Genomic DNA, 19,045 nt, shown 5'->3' with positions numbered 1-19,045 from the left:
AAAGAAAAGTTGCCGTACTTTTATTTGTTTATCTAATGCTAATTCCCTCTTTATTTCTCTTTCTTTTTCTCCCTGTCTATCTCCATCTCATGTGACCTTGTGTTTTTTGGGGGAACCACCCCTTAAAGATGAATTCACAAATCACAATATTGCCAAAATAAATCTGTTTACAATAGCAACGACAACAGGCTTGTAATGTGTACCTCAGTCTTCCTAAAGCTAGTGGTATGAAACCAGTAAAGACAATAGAAGCATCAAACCAATGTCAGTTTAACATATAGATGTATCCCAACAGTTCTATGTAAAACACTTCTATACTGACCCCATTCTCCAGGTGACCTCAGCCCAGCAGGATGGGGGTCAACATTCGGCCCTCTCCCTCAGCCCCCCCTACCTAGGCGGTGCCCCCCTAGCCACCTACCTGGCTGACGGAGGGGGCGCAGGGGGGCACGGCCCACTACTGCAGCACTTGGTCCTGCTGGAACAGACTGGCGCGCACGGGCCCCTACTGGCAGGTGGGTACAGCAGTAGAATGGTACTTTGGTGGAGAACACACACACAGTGTCCCAGTACACTGTGTACTTTCCTAACAGATAACCCCCCTCCCCCTTCCTTCTATTGACAGACTTCCTTTCATCTTCTGTTAAGCAGGGTCAATGAGAGAGAGAGAATTGTGCCCACCGGTGTTGAAGGAACACATCCATTGACTCACTTTCCCAGTGCTATTTTCAGCTGACAGTGGAGTAAATGACTGGTGACACGCACAGCCTTGGAAGTGATTGGGGGCTCCTTTTTTGGCAGACTAGAGAAGGTTCTTCTGCCAGGCTTGTAGTACTGTGCTCCTAATAAGCTCCATTCCACTGTTCTGTGTGTGATTAACAGAGGCAGTTCTACTGCGGATATTTCTTGTCCTGGGACCAGTGTGTTTGTGTGGATTCAGGCGTGTGTATCCATGCCTATAACCATACCCTCGTGTGTGTATTCCCAACCCAGGTGTGGACGCCCTCCAGTCTCCCTCCATCCACATGCTGCGTGGGCAGCACCGTCCCCTGGGTCGGACCCAGTCGGCCCCACTGCCCCAGCAGAACGCCCAGGCCCAGGCCCTGCAGCAGCTGGTGGTCCAACAGCAACACCAACAGTTCCTGGAGAAACACAAACAGCAGTTCCAGCAGCTACATATCAACAAGGTAGAGGAGGAGCGGTGGGGGGGGGAGGAGCGGTGAGGGGGGGTGGCGAGGAACGGTGGGGTGGAAGAGGTGGAGGGAGAGAGGGTGGATTTGAGCAGTGGGGAGGGAGGGAAGAGGACGGGGTATAGCTGGAGGGTATGTATGTCTGTTTGTTAATTATCCTCCCACAGGTACAATAGGGACAGGAAGCAATGTCCATGTGTGTGACAGTTGCTAAGGGCAGACTGTAGCTAACTCCACACCGCCATGGAAACAAAGCGGAACTCACTGCCAGATATGGTCATTCAGGAACTAGGTAGCTGTGCTTTGCTGAGCGCCGTTTGGTTTGATGTGTTCTGTCTCTGTCTCTCTCCTCTCTCTATGAAACAAGGGATTCTCTTTTGTATTCATCATTTCATGCCCTTAGGTGACATCCCCACAGAGAAACAGTAAGAGGGTCACCGTTTAACTACTTTACGTTTCTCAACATTCAATCAAATGTTCCGTTCAGTTGGTCTTAGTGTTTTATCTCTGACCAGAGTAGATCTAATACAGTATATGAAAGTAATCTGTCAGAGCTTTGAAGGGCCAGATGGTAAAAGTCTATCAGTATGACTTGATCGCAGGGTATTAGGTGGTGTAGTCTGTACAGGGTGCATTATTCATCTATTGTTACAGAAAGCACAGCCTCCCGAGTGGTGCACTGCATCGCTGTGCCTCTAGAGGTCCTGGTTCGAGTCCAGGCTCTGTCGCAGCCGGCCGCGACCGGGAGACCAATGGGGCGGCGCACAATTGGCCCAGCATTGTCCGGGTTAGGGGAGTGTTTGGCCGGCAGGGATGTCCTTGTCCCATCGCGCTCTAGCGACTCCTGTTGCGGGCCGAGCACAGTGCAGACTGACACGGTCACCAGGTGCACGGTGTTTCCTCCGACACGTTGGTGCGGCTGGCTTCCTGGTTAAGTGGGCATTGTGTCAAGAAGCAGTGCGGCTTGGTTGGGTCGTGTTTCGGAGGACGCACGGCTCTCAACCTTCGCGTCTCCCGAGTCCAAACGGGAGTTGCAGCGATGAGACAAGACTGTAACTACCAATTGGATACCACAAATTTGGGGAGAAAAATAAATTCACTACTTTCAGCGCACTATATGGAGAATAGGGAGCCACTTTGGGGCGCCGCCGTAGTCAATGGGGAGAGAGGGAGTGGGCCCACATGTGATTCAGGTATATTTCTCTCATCGCTACTGAAAAAGGCCATTTCAGGATGTATAGTACATCGTTAACAACGGGTTCTGTTTACAATGAAACGGAGCGTTCCCCTTGGAAACCCCCCTTGACGTCACATGCATTACTGAGTGCTGCCGTACAAGTAGGAAAGAGCACAAACTATGAACAGGGAAGTAATTATAAAGAAAAGTTTTGCATTCATTCCAGTGAAAAATCCCAATATTTAATGTGTTGGAACTTTCAGTACTTCCCATAGAGAGAGAGAGAGAGGGGAGAGCGAGAGAGAGAGAGGGGAGAGCGAGAGAGAGAGAGGGGAGAGCGAGAGAGAGAGAGAGGGGAGAGCGAGAGAGAGAGAGAGGGGAGAGCGAGAGAGAGAGAGAGGGGAGAGCGAGAGAGAGAGAGAGGGGAGAGAGAGAGAGGGGAGAGCGAGAGAGAGAGAGGGGAGAGCGAGAGAGAGAGAGGGGAGAGCGAGAGAGAGAGAGGGGAGAGCGAGAGAGAGAGAGGGGAGAGCGAGAGAGAGAGAGGGGAGAGCGAGAGAGAGAGAGGGGAGAGCGAGAGAGAGAGAGGGGAGAGAGAGAGAGGGGAGAGCGAGAGAGAGAGAGGGGAGAGCGAGAGAGAGAGAGGGGAGAGCGAGAGAGGGGAGAGCGAGAGAGAGAGAGGGGAGAGCGAGAGAGAGAGAGGGGAGAGCGAGAGAGAGAGAGGGGAGAGCGAGAGAGAGAGAGGGGAGAGCGAGAGAGAGAGAGGGGAGAGCGAGAGAGAGAGAGAGAGGGGAGAGCGAGAGAGAGGGGAGAGCGAGAGAGAGGGGAGAGCGAGAGAGAGAGAGAGGGGAGAGCGAGAGAGAGAGAGGGGAGAGCGAGAGAGAGAGAGAGGGGAGAGCGAGAGAGAGAGAGGGGAGAGCGAGAGAGAGAGAGGGGAGAGCGAGAGAGAGAGAGGGGAGAGCGAGAGAGAGAGAGAGGGGAGAGCGAGAGAGAGAGAGAGAGAGGGGAGAGCGAGAGAGAGAGAGAGAGAGGGGAGAGCGAGAGAGAGAGAGAGAGGGGAGAGCGAGAGAGAGAGAGAGGGGAGAGCGAGAGAGAGAGAGGGGAGAGCGAGAGAGAGAGAGGGGAGAGCGAGAGAGAGAGAGGGGAGAGCGAGAGAGAGAGAGGGGAGAGCGAGAGAGAGAGAGGGGAGAGCGAGAGAGAGAGAGGGGAGAGCGAGAGAGAGAGAGGGGAGAGCGAGAGAGAGAGAGGGGAGAGCGAGAGAGAGAGAGGGGAGAGCGAGAGAGAGAGAGAGGGGAGAGCGAGAGAGAGAGAGGGGAGAGCGAGAGAGAGAGAGGGGAGAGCGAGAGAGAGAGAGAGGGGAGAGCGAGAGAGAGAGAGGGGAGAGAGAGGGGAGAGCGAGAGAGGGGAGAGCGAGAGAGAGAGAGGGGAGAGCGAGAGAGAGAGAGGGGAGAGCGAGAGAGAGAGAGAGGGGAGAGCGAGAGAGAGAGAGAGGGGAGAGCGAGAGAGAGAGAGGAGAGCGAGAGAGAGAGAGAGGAGAGCGAGAGAGAGAGAGGGGAGAGCGAGAGAGAGAGAGAGGGGAGAGCGAGAGAGAGAGAGAGGGGAGAGCGAGAGAGAGAGAGAGGGGAGAGCGAGAGAGAGAGAGAGGGGAGAGCGAGAGAGAGAGAGAGGGGAGAGCGAGAGAGAGAGGGGAGAGCGAGAGAGAGAGAGGGGAGAGCGAGAGAGAGAGAGGGGAGAGCGAGAGAGAGAGGGGAGAGCGAGAGAGAGAGAGAGGGGAGAGAGAGAGAGAGGGAGAGAGAGAGAGAGGGGAGAGAGAGAGAGAGAGAGGGGAGAGCGAGAGAGAGAGAGGGGAGAGCGAGAGAGAGAGAGGGGAGAGCGAGAGAGAGAGAGGGGAGAGCGAGAGAGAGAGAGAGGGGAGAGCGAGAGAGAGAGAGAGGGGAGAGCGAGAGAGAGAGAGAGGGGAGAGCGAGAGAGAGAGAGGGGAGAACGAGAGAGAGAGAGAGAGAGAGGGGAGAGCGAGAGAGAGAGAGGGGAGAACGAGAGAGAGAGAGGGGAGAGCGAGAGAGAGCGAGAGAGAGAGAGGGGAGAGCGAGAGAGAGCAGCTTGTTTGTGGAGGAGGACGGGTGATGAGGTAGCTGGTGAGGGTTCTGACGTCAACACTGTTCCTCTGGCACCCTGCCACAGGCCCAGAGGGCTGACAGGCCTGCCAATAACACACACAATGTTGTAAAACTAACCTTGTGGGGACACACCATTCTAAATCTTATTTTCCCTAACCTGAAAAACTAAGCTGAGCTCCTAAACCTAATTCTAACTTTAACCCTAAACCCCGAGAAAAATAACCCCAAAAACATGTTACTATTCTTGTGTCTAACACGTCCACACACACACGCACATTAGACCGGAGTAAAATACATTGCTGTGTTTCAATTTCACCTGAATAGTTGTATCTGGAAGACTTTTTTGTAGTGCAGACATTTTGCAGTGCACTTGTGTTGAATGACTTCGCTAAGTGTACACTAATATGGATCAAAACAAAGTAGCACACTAGACATTTCCAAGTAGGCCTATTAACTGACCGACACTGATGAATGCTTAAAATACAAATCATTATCTCTGCCCATTGTATACACACAGGAACCCTGCCAAGAGATGTTCCCCTGTACAGAGTGGGATGACTGATTCCTTTCCCTGGCACACACACCATCTCCCCTCCCTTTCTCTCATCCCTCCTTTTCTTTCCCTCTAACAAGCTTCATTTGGTTTTTCAACTAGTGCTCGGAGGTTTCCCATTGACCGTTCACAGTGTATGAGAACCTACACACGGGAGTCTCTGGAGACAGAGAGGATTGGGGCCAATGGACCCCTGTCTCCGTGGACCCCTGATCCCGCTCACAGCCGTTATTACATAGTGATCTAGTTTCCCATTCATGTCCAGTATGTGTGGATAGGAGATGCGGAGCTCAGTGACAGCTTCCACTGACACACACACACACACACACACACACCTCAATGTTAAAATGTTGACCGCCACGTCTTAGTAAAGCTGCATCTTTCACTATAGAACTCCTATACTACTACTGTTGTAACAACTGCAGTAACTACTGTATTACTACTGTACTGCATATCATCAATGACTAGACGATGGATTGACCCATACCCTCTCCTTAGATGATGGGCAAGCCCAGTGAGCCCACGGGGGCCCGGCAGCACCAGAGTCACCCGGAGGAGACCGAGGAAGAGCTGAGGGAGCACCAGGCCCTCTCTCCGCAGGACGGAGGCTTTCCGTGTGGGTTCGCAATCAAACAAGAGCCCCCAGACCCCCAAGAGAACCAGGAGGAGGACATGCAGCAGGAACTGCTGTTCAGACAGGTAGGAGGAGTGAGTGTGAGAGAGGGAGCTACCACAGGTCAATATGATGTGCTAGTGATGTCATCCTACTTCCAGGGTCATGTCTTTTGAATAGGTTTCAAGATCATCATCAATTTATCATCCCGTCAGAACTGTCTCAGTTCGTCAGGGCCTGGACTCCACAAGGTGTCAAGCGTTCCACAGGGAGGCTGGCCCATGTTGACTCCAATGCTTTCCACAGTTGTGTCAAGTTGGCTGGATGTCCTTTAGGTGGTGAACCATTCTTGATACACACGGGAAACTGTTGAGTGTGAAAAACCCAGCAGCGTTGCAGTTCTTGTCACAAACCGGTGCTGTCTTGCCCATTCACCCTCAATTGCACACATACACAATCCATGTCTCCCAGGCTTAAAAATCCTTATTTAACTGTTCTCTTCCACTTCGTCTCAACACTGAAGTGGATTTAACAAGTGACATCAATAAGGGATCACATCATTCACCTGGATTCACCTGCTCAGTCTTTGTCATGGAAATAACAATATTGTGTATACTCAGTGAACACCTGGTAGGAGTTGTAGTTCTCATGAAATGGTGGTAACTTTTCGGCTTCTTCTTGGCCCCCAAATATGTTGAAACCGACATATGGTAAGTAAATTCACTCGCAAACAAGTATATCTTTTCATTTATATCTTAAATGACTACATTTCCATGACTTTGACAATGCACATTTGAGGCTCATTCTCAGCGTACAAAACAAGCACTTTCATATCGGTATTGACTTTATGGCACTCTCTCTCTCTCTCTCTCACACACACACACACACACACACACACACACACACACACACACACACACACACACAAAATTATCTTGTTTATCAGTTGTGTTTATTGAATGATTCACTTGGGCAATAATATGCTATTTCCTGTCCCAGGATGCTATGTTTCTGACACAGAGTCCTTCTTTAATGAGAGGAAACCATGCATCTTTTAAATCCACTTCCTCTGCTGCAGATAGATGTCATGTGTTTCGGTTCACTTCACGTAGCGTGACTGCCACCGTGTGGCCAAATGTTGGAAATACATTATAAAGAGCAGGTGATGTCACAATAGCCATCGGTGGCTGTGTCTGTTGCTATCATGCAATGTTGTTCTCTGTCCCTTCTTTCTCTTCCCCCTGCTCTTCTCTCTTTCTCTCCTCCCCCTTCTCTCTTTCTCACTCTCCTTCTTTCCCCTCCCCTCTCTCCTCTCTCTCCTTCTTTCCCCTCTCTCCTCTCTCCTCCTTCCCTCCTCATCCACCTCTTTCCTCTCTCTGAGCAGCAGGCCATATTGTTGGAGCAGCAGAGAATCCACCAGCTGAGAAACTATCAGGCTTCCATGGAGGCAGCCGGTCTGTCAATCACCTTCCCAGGTCACCGCCCCCTCTCCAGGGCCCAATCGTCTCCGGCCTCCGCTTCCTCCTTCCCCATCTCTGTCCCGCCTCCTGAGCCTCCCACCAAACCTCGCTTCACCACAGGTTGGTAGTAATGCTCTTCTCTTTTATATCAATCACATGTATTTGTAAAGCCCTTTTCCATCAGCAGATGTCACCAAGTTTCTGTACAGAAACCCATCTTAAAACCTAAAACAGCAAGTAATGCAGATGTAGATTCATTTTTATATATTTATCTTTGTCTGTCGCTCCTTTATCCCTCCTTGTTTTGCTCTGTCAGTTTGTTGTTTCCACTTGTGTGAGTGGATGTGTGTGTGCGTCAGTGGTAATATGCGTGTGTTCATTACAATGCGTGTGTTTGTGCTAATGTCCTGGGTTCTACCTGCAGGGTTGGTGTATGACTCTCTGATGCAAAAGCACCAGTGTATGTGCGGGAACACACACACCCATCCGGAGCACGCCGGACGCGTCCAGAGCATCTGGTCCAGACTTCAGGAGACGGGACTTAGGGGACAGTGTGAGGTACATTCTAAAGCCTTCAACCAGCCTTCTCTTTGCTATTCTCTGTTGTACAATCATCTATTTGTAGTCTTCAAACAAGCGTGAATGTAATGAATTTCTGTTGCTAGGAGTTTCCAACTGATGCATAAACATACATCCCTGCTTATCCTTTCCATGTACTTTGTCATTTGTGATTCACTTAAACACAGAGAATAAAACAAGTGAATAGAAAGAAATGTTGCATGTCTCCATTTTGTGTGTGTGTGTGTGTGTGTGTGTGTAGTGTATCCGTGGTAGGAAGGCCACTCTGGAGGAGCTCCAGACAGTCCACTCTGAAGCCCACGTCCTGCTGTATGGAACCAACCCCCTCCGACAGAAACTAGACTGTTCAGTCACGCCCATGTTGGTCAGATTACCATGTGGAGGAGTGGGGGTGAGTCTTCCTCTTCATCCTCCTCCTCCTTCTTTCTTCTCCTCCTCAACCATCTTTCGCCTCTGCCTCCTCCTATTTCTCCTGCTCATCTTCGTTTTCCTCCTCCTCAATGGTCAAATCATTAACCCCGTTTTATATTTTGCCAATGAACCCATTTATCTACTTGACCAAAGTCAAATGAACACGTGGCTCGTGGATACAATGTGTATGTCTCTGTGTCCAGTATGAAGGAAGTTAGAGGTAGTTTCACGAGTCAATGCTAACTGGTGTTAGCACAATAACTGGTCACATGCAAGCTGTTACCACAGACGTCCAGTCATTGTGCTTATGCTAGTTAGCAACTCCTTTCAAACTGCACGCAGACATAAAAATGGTCTCCACAAGTTCGTCTGACTCTGGGCAAGTAGATAAAGGGCTGCATTGCCAACATCCCAAAGTGTCCGTGTAACTGTGACGATGATGATTGCAGGTGGACAGTGACACCATCTGGAACGAGGTCCATTCCTCTACTGCAGTTCGTCTGGCTGTGGGTTCTGTGGTGGAGCTGGTGTTCAAAGTGGCCACTGGTGAACTGAAGGTGCGTCCTCTCTACCCTCTTCTCCTTTTCATCCCTCTATCCCTCCATTAAGGTTAGGTCTCTACCCTCCTTTTCATCCCTCTATCCCTCCATTAAGGTCAGGTCTCTACCCTCCTTCTCCTTTTCATCCCTCTATCCCTCCATTAAGGTTAGCTCTCTACCCTCTTCTCCTTTTCATCCCTCTATCCCTCCATTAAGGTTAGGTCTCTACCCTCCTTTTCATCCCTCTATCCCTCCATTAAGGTCAGGTCTCTACCCTCCTTTTCATCCCTCTATCCCTCCATTAAGGTCAGGTCTCTACCCTCCTTTTCATCCCTCTATCCCTCCATTAAGGTTAGGTCTCTACCCTCCTCCTTTTCATCCCTCTATCCCTCCATTAAGGTAAGGTCTCTCTACCCTCTTCTCCTTTTCATCCCTCTATCCCTCCATTAAGGTTAGGTCTCTACCCTCCTCTTCTCCTTTTCATCCCTCTATCCCTCCATTAAGGTTAGGTCTCTACCCTCCTTTTCATCCCTCTATCCCTCCATTAAGGTCAGGTCTCTACCCTCCTTCTCCTTTTCATCCCTCTATCCCTCCATTAAGGTCAGGTCTCTACCCTCTTCTCCTTTTCATCCCTCTATCCCTCCATTAAGGTTAGGTCTCTCTACCCTCTTCTCCTTTTCATCCCTCTATCCCTCCATTAAGGTCAGGTCTCTACCCTCCTTCTCCTTTTCATCCCTCTATCCCTCCATTAAGGTTAGGTCTCTCTACCCTCTTCTTCTTTTCATCCCTCTATCCCTCCATTAAGGTCAGGTCTCTCTACCCTCTTCTCCTTTTCATCCCTCTATCCCTCCATTAAGGTCAGGTCTCTCTACCCTCCTCCTTTTCATCCCTCTATCCCTCCATTAAGGTCAGGTCTCTACCCTCCTCCTTTTCATCCCTCTATCCCTCCATTAAGGTCAGGTCTCTACCCTCTTCTCCTTTTCATCCCTCTATCCCTCCATTAAGGTCAGGTCTCTACCCTCCTTCTCCTTTTCATCCCTCTATCCCTCCATTAAGGTTAGGTCTCTCTACCCTCCTCCTTTTCATCCCTCTATCCCTCCATTAAGGTTAGCTCTCTACCCTCTTCTCCTTTTCATCCCTCTATCCCTCCATTAAGGTTAGGTCTCTCTACCCTCCTCCTTTTCATCCCTCTATCCCTCCATTAAGGTCAGGTCTCTACCCTCCTTTTCATCCCTCTATCCCTCCATTAAGGTCAGGTCTCTACCCTCCTTCTCCTTTTCATCCCTCTATCCCTCCATTAAGGTCAGGTCTCTCTACCCTCTTCTCCTTTTCATCCCTCTATCCCTCCATTAAGGTTAGGTCTCTCTACCCTCTTCTTCTTTTCATCCCTCTATCCCTCCATTAAGGTCAGGTCTCTACCCTCCTTCTCCTTTTCATCCCTCTATCCCTCCATTAAGGTTAGGTCTCTCTACCCTCTTCTCCTTTTCATCCCTCTATCCCTCCATTAAGGTTAGGTCTCTACCCTCCTCTTCTCCTTTTCATCCCTCTATCCCTCCATTAAGGTCAGGTCTCTACCCTCTTCTTCTTTTCATCCCTCTATCCCTCCATTAAGGTTAGGTCTCTACCCTCCTTTTCATCCCTCTATCCCTCCATTAAGGTCAGGTCTCTACCCTCCTTTTCATCCCTCTATCCCTCCATTAACGTCAGGTCTCTCTACCCTCCTCCTTTTCATCCCTCTATCCCTCCATTAAGGTTAGGTCTCTACCCTCCTTCTCCTTTTCATCCCTCTATCCCTCCATTAAGGTCAGGTCTCTACCCTCTTCTCCTTTTCATCCCTCTATCCCTCCATTAAGGTTAGGTCTCTCTACCCTCCTTTTCATCCCTCTATCCCTCCATTAAGGTCAGGTCTCTACCCTCTTCTTCTTTTCATCCCTCTATCCCTCCATTAAGGTTAGCTCTCTACCCTCTTCTCCTTTTCATCCCTCTATCCCTCCATTAAGGTCAGGTCTCTACCCTCCTTCTCCTTTTCATCCCTCTATCCCTCCATTAAGGTTAGGTCTCTCTACCCTCCTCTTCTCCTTTTCATCCCTCTATCCCTCCATTAAGGTTAGGTCTCTACCCTCCTTTTCATCCCTCTATCCCTCCATTAAGGTAAGGTCTCTCTACCCTCCTCCTTTTCATCCCTCTATCCCTCCATTAAGGTCAGGTCTCTACCCTCCTCTTCTCCTTTTCATCCCTCTATCCCTCCATTAAGGTTAGGTCGCTCTACACTTTTTCCCCCCTTCACAAAGAATGCACTCAATCTCTCCCCCTCATGGATGGAGTTGTGGGTAATGTAGTTGTTGCATCTGGTTCCCAGAACGGCTTTGCTGTGGTTCGACCCCCTGGACACCATGCAGAAGAGAGCACTCCCATGGGCTTCTGCTACTTTAACTCAGTAGCCATCGCAGCCCGGCTGCTCCAACAGAGACTCAACGTCTGCAAGATCCTCATAGTAGACTGGGTGAGTTTGTGCTGGTCCTTCACCTGACCTTTTAAAGAGAAAGTGGGTTTTGTAAATGACTGTAGAATTACCATTGGATGTAAGAAGAAGAAAAAATTGGACAATGGTCATCTGATTGGCCATGTGTGCTGTCCATCAGGATGTTCACCATGGCAACGGGACCCAGCAGGCATTTTACGACGACCCCAGCGTGCTGTACCTGTCTCTCCATCGATACGACGATGGAAACTTCTTCCCTGGCAGCGGAGCCCCCGACGAGGTAATGGTGACACATCTCATGGGAACGTGTGTGTGTGTGTGTGTGTGTGTTCTCATGGCTATTCCTCCCATCCTTTCTCTGTCAGGTGGGCAGTGGTCCAGGAGTAGGTTTTAACGTTAACATGGCCTTCACCGGGGGGCTGGAGCCACCTATGGGAGATGCAGAGTACCTGGCAGCCTTCAGGTAACACACAACACTTATCCCTCCAGACATGTCACCAGGGGTCTTTTCATAGTCCCCAAATCCAGAGCAAATTCAGGAAAGCGTACAGTATTATATCGAGCCATTATTGCATGAAACTCCCTTCCATCTTATATTGTTCAAATAAACAGGAAACCTGGTTTCAAAAAACAGCAACACCTCATGGCACCATCCTCTCCCCTATTTGACCCAGATAGTTTGTGTGTACAGTATGTATTGATGTGTGTATGTATTGAGGTGTGTATGTATTGAGGTGTGTATGTATTGAGGTGTGTATGTATTGAGGTGTGTATGTATTGATGTGTAGGCTGTGTGGGCCGTTTTAAATGTATGTCGTTCTGTCTTTGATCTGTTCTTGTCTATTCATGTTGTGTATTATGTCATGTTTCATGTTCTGTGTGGACCTCAGGAAGAGGAGCTGCTGCTTTCACAACAGATAATGATTCTAATAAAATACCAAATATCAAAAAACACACATGCACTGAAGTTGCGAAACTGACCAACTCTCTCTCTCCCTCTCCCTAGGTCTGTGGTGATGCCCATAGCTAATGAATTTGCTCCTGACGTGGTGCTGGTGTCCTCAGGCTTCGACGCCGTCGAGGGTCACCCTCCTCCCCTAGGCGGTTACACCCTCACCTCCAAATGTAGGTTTATGTGTAAAGTAGCACTGGTGCAATGATGTCTGGATCTGTTCTTTCTGTTCCAGACACACAACATGACAGACAGGAGATGTGGACACCACTCATTTAACAGGGTGTCCACATACTAGTGTATGTCATGCACTATATTCTTTGCTGCTGTGGTGTACGGTGCATTCTGGAAGTATTCAGGCCCCTTGACTTGTTCCACATTTTGTTGCGTTACAGCCTTATTCTAAAATGGATGAAATAAAACATGTTCCTCATCAATCTACACACAATACCACATAATGACATAAACATTTTGCAAATGTATACAAAAAAAACTAACATACCTTATTTACATAAGTATTCAGACCCTATGCTATTAGACAAAACATTTTGCTCAGGTGCATCCTGTTTCCATTGATCACCATTGATTGGACTTGATTTGTAAAGGCACATACCTGTCTATATAAGGTCCCACAGTTGACAGTGCATGTCAGAGAAAAAAACAAGCCCCCAAGAATCTTCCTAGAGCTGGCTGCCCGGCCAAACTGAGCAATCGGGGGAGAAGGGCCTTGGTCAGGGAGGTGACCAAGAACCCGATGGTCACACTGACAGAGCTTCAGAGTTCCTCTGTGGAGATGGGAGAACCTTCCAGAAGGACAACCATCTCAGCAGCACTTTACCAATCAGGACTTTATGGTAGAGTGGACAGACGGAAGTCACTCCACAGTAAAAGGCACATGACAGCCCGCTTGGACTTTGCCAAACGGCACCTAAAGACTCTGACCATAAGAAACAAGATTCTCAGGTCTGATGAAACCAAGATTGAACTGTTTAGCCTGAATGCCAAGCGTCATGTCTGGAGGAAACCTGGCACCATCCCTACGGTGAAGCATGGTGGTGGCAGCATCATGCTGTGGGGATGTTTTTCAGCGGCAGGGACTACGAGGCTAGTCAGGATCGAGGGAAAGATGAACTGAGCAAAGTACAGAGAGATCCTTGATGAAAACCTGCTCCAGAGCGCTCAGGACCTCAGACTGGGCCAAAGGTACAGCTTCCAACAGGACAACGACCTTAAGCACACAGCCAAGACAACATAGGAGTAGCTTTGGGACTGAATGTCCTTGAGTGGCCCAGCCAGAGCCTGGAATTGAATTTAACATCTCTGGAGAGACCTGAAAATAGCTGTGCAGCAAGGTTCCCCATCAAACCTTAGAGCTTGAGAGAATCTGCAGAGAAGAATGGGAGAAACTCCTCAAATACAGGTGTGTCAAGCTTGTAGTGTCCTACCCAAGAAGACTTGATGCTGGAATCACCAACAGTGCTTCAACAAAGTACTGAGTAAAGGGTCTGAATACTTATGGAAATGTGATATTCTGTATTTTTTAATACATTTGCAAAATTTCCCAAAAACTTTTTTTGCTTTGTCATTGTGGGGTATTGTGTAGATTGACGAGGAAAAACATTTATTTAATCCATTTTAGAATAAGGCTCTAACGTAACAAAATGTGGAAAAAGTCAAGGGGTCTGAATACTTTCTGAATGCACTGTATTGATGATCCCTCTCTCTGCCCCTCCCTTCACACACACACACACCCTCCCCTGCAGGTTTTGGGTACCTGACACGTCAGCTGATGACCCTGGCTGAGGGTCGCGTGGTGCTGGCATTGGAGGGAGGTCACGACCTCATGGCCATCTGTGACGCTTCCGAGGCCTGCGTCTCCGCTCTGCTGGGCAACCAGGTGAGAGAAGGAGGGAGAAAGGAAGAGGGGATAAGACTAGATCATTTATAGTGGTCTGGTGAAGAACTGAAAAGGAGAGGGAATGGATGAATGGTGAAGATGGAATGATGTGTGTCCAGTTATCAGATACACACTCTCAAACGGTGCTTTGTGTTGTCCACAGCTGGATCCTCTCCCTCAGACGCTTCTGGAGCAGAGACCCAACCAGAATGCTGTGTGCTCCATAGAGAAGGTTATAGAAACACACAGTAAGTACCAAGCACAGTTTCCTATCTGAGATTGAAGAGGCAGGAAGTTCTCCCTCAACTTATTCCTGTCTTAAAGGTTGAGTAAGTTATCCATCCCTCCCTCTCTCTTGCTCCATCCCTCGCTCCCGCCCTCCCTCGCTCGCTCGTTCCCTCCCTCGCTCCCGCCCTCCCTCCCTCCCTCGCTCCCGCCCTCCCTCCCTCGCTCGCTCCCGCCCTCCCTCCCTCCCTCGCTCGCTCGTTCCCTCCCTCGCTCCTGCCCTCCCTCCCTCGCTCGTTCCCTCCCTCTCTCTTCCCTCCCTCCCTCCCTCCCTCCCTCCCTCCCTCCCTCCCTCCCTCCCTCCCTCCCTCCCTCCCTCCCTCCCTCCCTCCCTCCCTCCCTCCCTCGTTCCCTCCCTCTCCCTCCCTTTCCCTCCCCCCTCTTTCTCCAGGTAAGTACTGGCGCTCCATGCAGCGTGGCTCCCCCAGGCTGGGCCTGTCTGTGCTGGAGGCTCAGAGAGGAGACTCGGAGGAGGCTGAGACCGTCAGCGCCATGGCCTCTCTCTCTGTGGCCAACAAACAGAGGTAGGTCACCATAGCTACTATCATCCAGTTCTATTGAGATGCACCTGTTTTTCTAACGCACCTTTCTCTCCTCTTGTTCCCCTTAGCAGGTCGGAGGAGGAACCCATGGAGGAGGAAGCACCATTATAGCGGGGGAAGCATAAGGGCGTCGCACCGTGACTGTCGGCCTCTGCAGCTCGGAAGACTACCTTCTGGAGAGTCTCGACTGTCCCTTTCATTTAGTCCCTCCGCGCCGTGCCTATCACCTTGATTGGCAGCTCCTCTGCCAATGAGAGAGAGGGATGGGCTTCAGAGTAGGGAGTCAATGGGGATACGATATGAAGGACGGAAGTGACAAAGCGCTGCAGCCAGGCAGCTCAGCGTGGTCAGCTCACCGTTTGTTTCTGCCAGTCAGACTGAGGCAGCCCCAGAAGACACCCTAGCACCGAGGCAGGGCGTGGGTTCTCGGAGTGGAGGCGGATAATGGAAGTCTTACTCCTGAAGGGAAAGATCTGGTGCTTTACAGAGCTCCCCCGTGGCCAAATATGGAGACAGAGGACAGGACAAGTCCGGCTGTCACACACAGCGTGGACATTTATTTTCTCTCCTGCTTTTGTCCCGCTAAATGGAGGACATGCTACTGATGGAGATGGTGGCTACTGATGAGAGATGGTGGTTACTGATGAGAGATGGCGGACAACAAAGCCCCTAGGAGAATTGTCGGGCTGTCATTGGCTGAGGACAGTAGACTTGACTGTGGTTGGCCGTTGAGCAAGCGTTGGCCGTTATTGGATGATGAGGCTATTGGATCTTTGCCTTACTGATGCAGCTGGTAGTTCTGTGATGGAGGATCCACCAATGAGAGAGTGCCTTTGTGAAGCTCTGATGGATTTCAGGATTGTGTCAGAAATGAAGATTGCCTTAAATGATGATCCTGACCAGGGGAGAGAGAGAAATACATTTTCCTGTTTGACAGAGGACGGGATGGTGGAAAAAATGATCTTTCAGCATGTTTACCAGGATTGTGATGTAGACAGCGTTTGTCTCTCACAGCCTCTTTTAGAGGTCATTATACCTTTGGATTGATATATTTTTCTGTAAAAATGCTTCAAAAAGGTAGTTGCAAGCAAACATTTGAAAAGTTCAACTTCCAGTTGATTCGTAAAGCACTGTTGAAGGTTAGCATTTAGCCTTATGTAGCTTCCCTTTATCACATAACCAATCGCTAACGGAGAAAAAGCATGTCTCACCAGAAAGACCTGTCGGTTGCAAGGTTAGAAAGTTATCCAAAAAGAACTAGTCGAGCAAAAAAAAAGCCAAAGCATGAGTTTGCATCCAGCTCTTTCGTACCACTAGTAACAGCAGGCATACACAGTATTACTACTGGCTTTTCATACCAAGCACACTGTTCGAGAGCTAACGGATCAAACATGTATGTCTCAACCTTTTTGGTTAAATAATTATTGAATTCCAATGTATTGTTTGGCAACTACCTTAGTTAATAGTTACTATAAACATCTTGTCATGTATATTGAATTGAACATATTGTAAAGTGTGTTAATTTGCCATCTTTGAAACTATCATTTCCACATCGAGCTAGTCAATTGACTATACCATCATCAACTTTTTCTTAATCAACCATCTCAAGTGGGTGACAATTCTATTTTTGGCATGTATGAAAATCTCTAGTTTTGAACATACTTTTTATATTTGCATATTTGTCATTTTGCGTTGTTACTCTGTACAGTTGATGTGCCACTTGCTCTTAGTGTCCTCATCATGCATTGGGATGATCAGCCTTTCTACTTTATACCATGATTCCAGAAATGGTCTATTTACTTACAGAATGATCCTGTTTACAGAGAGGTTCTACATGGAAAGCCTAGAAATATATTATATCCGTAGCCTACATGAGAGCTATGACGTTGTGAAAGAGAATAGCTATGGCAAAGATGGTCTCACTCCAGTAAATAGCGCTAAAAACCTTATGTGGGGGGTTGAGGTTGACTGTTTTAAACTGTCCCTGGTTGGAGCAGCCCTGCACTCAGCAGCAGTGGATTTGGTCTCTGTTCCACACATCACTCTGAACACAAAAAGGGGAGCACACTGGTTTGTTTTTGTACTGTATTGTTCCTGGCTGCACTGTAGCTAGACTAGACTAGACTAGACTAGACTAGCATGGGGCATTTTAAAGACACTTCGCTTTCGCGTTTGACTTCATTGGGACCAACCAAAATGACATACCGAGGTTACTTTTGACACCATAACACACTGTTGTTGATTTGATAGCATGGTTACTGCTGTCCTGCCATGGTTACTGCTGCGTTGCCATGGTTACTGTACATTAGCATACCTCAACTTCAGAAAATGTTGTGACATCACTTCTTCCTGTCGTAGCTACATTAGTCGGGTTGTCAAGAAACCGGAGTCATGATATTAGTGGGTTGGCATGGTCTCATTGTAGTTCAAACTATTCTCATCCCTAGTAAATAACTCCTTTTAGTTTTCAATAATGTTCTTACACTAATTTTGGCAGTATCATGTTTCCTTTTCATGATTTAGTAAACATTGTATTTATTGTTGCTTTGCTTTGTGTTTGCTCTCAGATTCACCATTCCTATGAATAGTTTCAGAGCCCCAGGGTTTGGTATGTTCCTTTACAAAACATTTCTTTAACGCCATCTAATTCTCTGCATGGTTTGTCTGTCCGCATGCCTGTCTGGCTGTACGTCTGTGTAACACTGTATTTGCACAGTAGAAGAAAACTGGAGGACTAAATCCTATCCCAGAAAACCCAGCGTGAATGTCTCTTCTTCTTTGGTGTACTAAGGATACAAAGGACTTGTCCAAATGAATTCCTTCCACATTAGATTTTTTTTAAATAATTAAATGCTCAGTTTTTGTAGGGAAATTACCCAGCACTTAAACAAGATAATGGACACTAGACTTGACTGTGTTTAGAGTAAGAGGAATATGGATTAGCTAGGCTAATCTCCGAGTGTATTTATGCTGGCTTCACATGCTCATGGGAAATGGGGAAGTGGAACAATTAAGTCCGACATGATTGTGTTTAAGTGCTTTTGAAGTCGGAAAAATTCTTCAACCAATAGGATTTTAGCTAGCTTATCAAGGTTGCTAATAATAAAGTTAGCTAGCTTATTAAGGTTGCTAATAATAAAGTTAGCTAGCTTATCAAGGTTGCTAATAATAAAGTTAGCTAGCTTATCAAGGTTGCTAATAATAAAGTTAGCTAGCTTATTAAGGTTGCTAATAATAAAGTTAGCTAGCTTATCAAGGTTGCTAATAATAAAGTTAGCTAGCTTATCAAGGTTGCTAATAATAAAGTTAGCTAGATTGCTTAACATTGACAATATGATGAGGTCGTAGTTGTCAAACTGATTTGTTATTTTTGGTTAAAAAGGTCAAAGGTCAGTGGTGAAACATCATAACTCGCCTACCTGGGCAACAACATTTTCAGAGTTTCCCAGTTGAAATTCCGACTTGGAGGTTCGCTCAAGTGAAACTTCTCAGTTGGAAATAGGAACTTCTGATACCACATGAATGTGGCATTACACCCATCTAGACTGCTTGTCTCACCCTAAGAGTGTTTCTAGGGTGTTGGGAACAGACACAAAAAGTAGACAATGGCTAAAACATCGGACCTTTAAAACACTCCATATGTGGTTGATTGGGAAGGGAATTTTCTGCAGACTCTTATCCACTTAAGCCAGTTGTATTTAAAACCACTGTGGTTAAAAAGAGCTATTCTCGGTTTACATATGTAAATGTTAGTTATTTTTGTTTTCTTTCCATTCCATTGTTACAAATGATATCTTGTTGGGACCTATATGCTTTTGACATTTTGTCTCAGACATAAACTCTAAAATATATTTCTGAAAAATGAAGCCGTCTTGTGTGTTAATTGTGATGCTATATTTATGAATCCAAAAATGTATAGTTAACAGACCTATGTCAAGTCAATGTGTTCTTGAGTGTCAAAGGCCCTGTCCAGAAACCACAACCGTCCTAGGCACTGGTGTAGATCTGGGCCAGTATTCATAAAGCGTCTCAGAGTAGAGTCCTGATCTAAGATCAGTTTGGCCTTCTTGATAATGAATTAAGATTACTGAACAGAAGAACCTAGATCAGCACCCCTACTCTGAGACGTTTGATCCGTACGACCACTGAAATGATTAGAGACCCCAGGAGTTTGGGGAGAGAGTCTCTTTGTTTGCTACTCGCTGGGTGAACCATGTACCTGCAGGGGGGTCGTAACAGCAGTGTGACACA

General features: G+C 47.9%; 1 protein-coding gene across 5 annotated transcripts in view; it reads left to right on the top strand.

Moving 5' to 3' along the window:
- Positions 1 to 18,660, top strand: part of LOC110497004 (histone deacetylase 4) — a 70,655-nt gene extending 51,995 nt beyond the window's left edge. For 3 of the 5 annotated variants that reach the window (XM_090207774.1, XM_090207772.1, XM_090207776.1), the window contains 15 exons: positions 335 to 515; positions 994 to 1,187; positions 5,533 to 5,733; positions 7,032 to 7,227; positions 7,532 to 7,665; positions 7,928 to 8,077; positions 8,547 to 8,654; positions 10,996 to 11,139; positions 11,279 to 11,398; positions 11,484 to 11,581; positions 12,125 to 12,243; positions 13,834 to 13,967; positions 14,131 to 14,215; positions 14,644 to 14,776; positions 14,863 to 18,660. In XM_090207774.1, coding sequence (XP_090063900.1) covers positions 335 to 515; positions 994 to 1,187; positions 5,533 to 5,733; positions 7,032 to 7,227; positions 7,532 to 7,665; positions 7,928 to 8,077; positions 8,547 to 8,654; positions 10,996 to 11,139; positions 11,279 to 11,398; positions 11,484 to 11,581; positions 12,125 to 12,243; positions 13,834 to 13,967; positions 14,131 to 14,215; positions 14,644 to 14,776; positions 14,863 to 14,905 — 2,040 coding nt within the window. In that variant the 3' untranslated portion in view covers positions 14,906 to 18,660. The remainder of the gene's footprint in view (positions 1 to 334; positions 516 to 993; positions 1,188 to 5,532; positions 5,734 to 7,031; positions 7,228 to 7,531; positions 7,666 to 7,927; positions 8,078 to 8,546; positions 8,655 to 10,995; positions 11,140 to 11,278; positions 11,399 to 11,483; positions 11,582 to 12,124; positions 12,244 to 13,833; positions 13,968 to 14,130; positions 14,216 to 14,643; positions 14,777 to 14,862) is intronic. The other 2 variants (XM_090207775.1, XM_090207773.1) reach the window with 1 other exon arrangement.
- The last annotated feature ends 385 nt before the right edge of the window (positions 18,661 to 19,045 follow it).

The sequence above is a fragment of the Oncorhynchus mykiss genome, chromosome 18 (genome assembly GCF_057628025.1).
Source record: "Oncorhynchus mykiss isolate SJ-2025 chromosome 18, ASM5762802v1, whole genome shotgun sequence".
Classification (NCBI taxonomy): Eukaryota; Metazoa; Chordata; class Actinopteri; order Salmoniformes; family Salmonidae; genus Oncorhynchus; species Oncorhynchus mykiss.
This window is presented reverse-complemented; position numbering and strand designations above follow the sequence as displayed.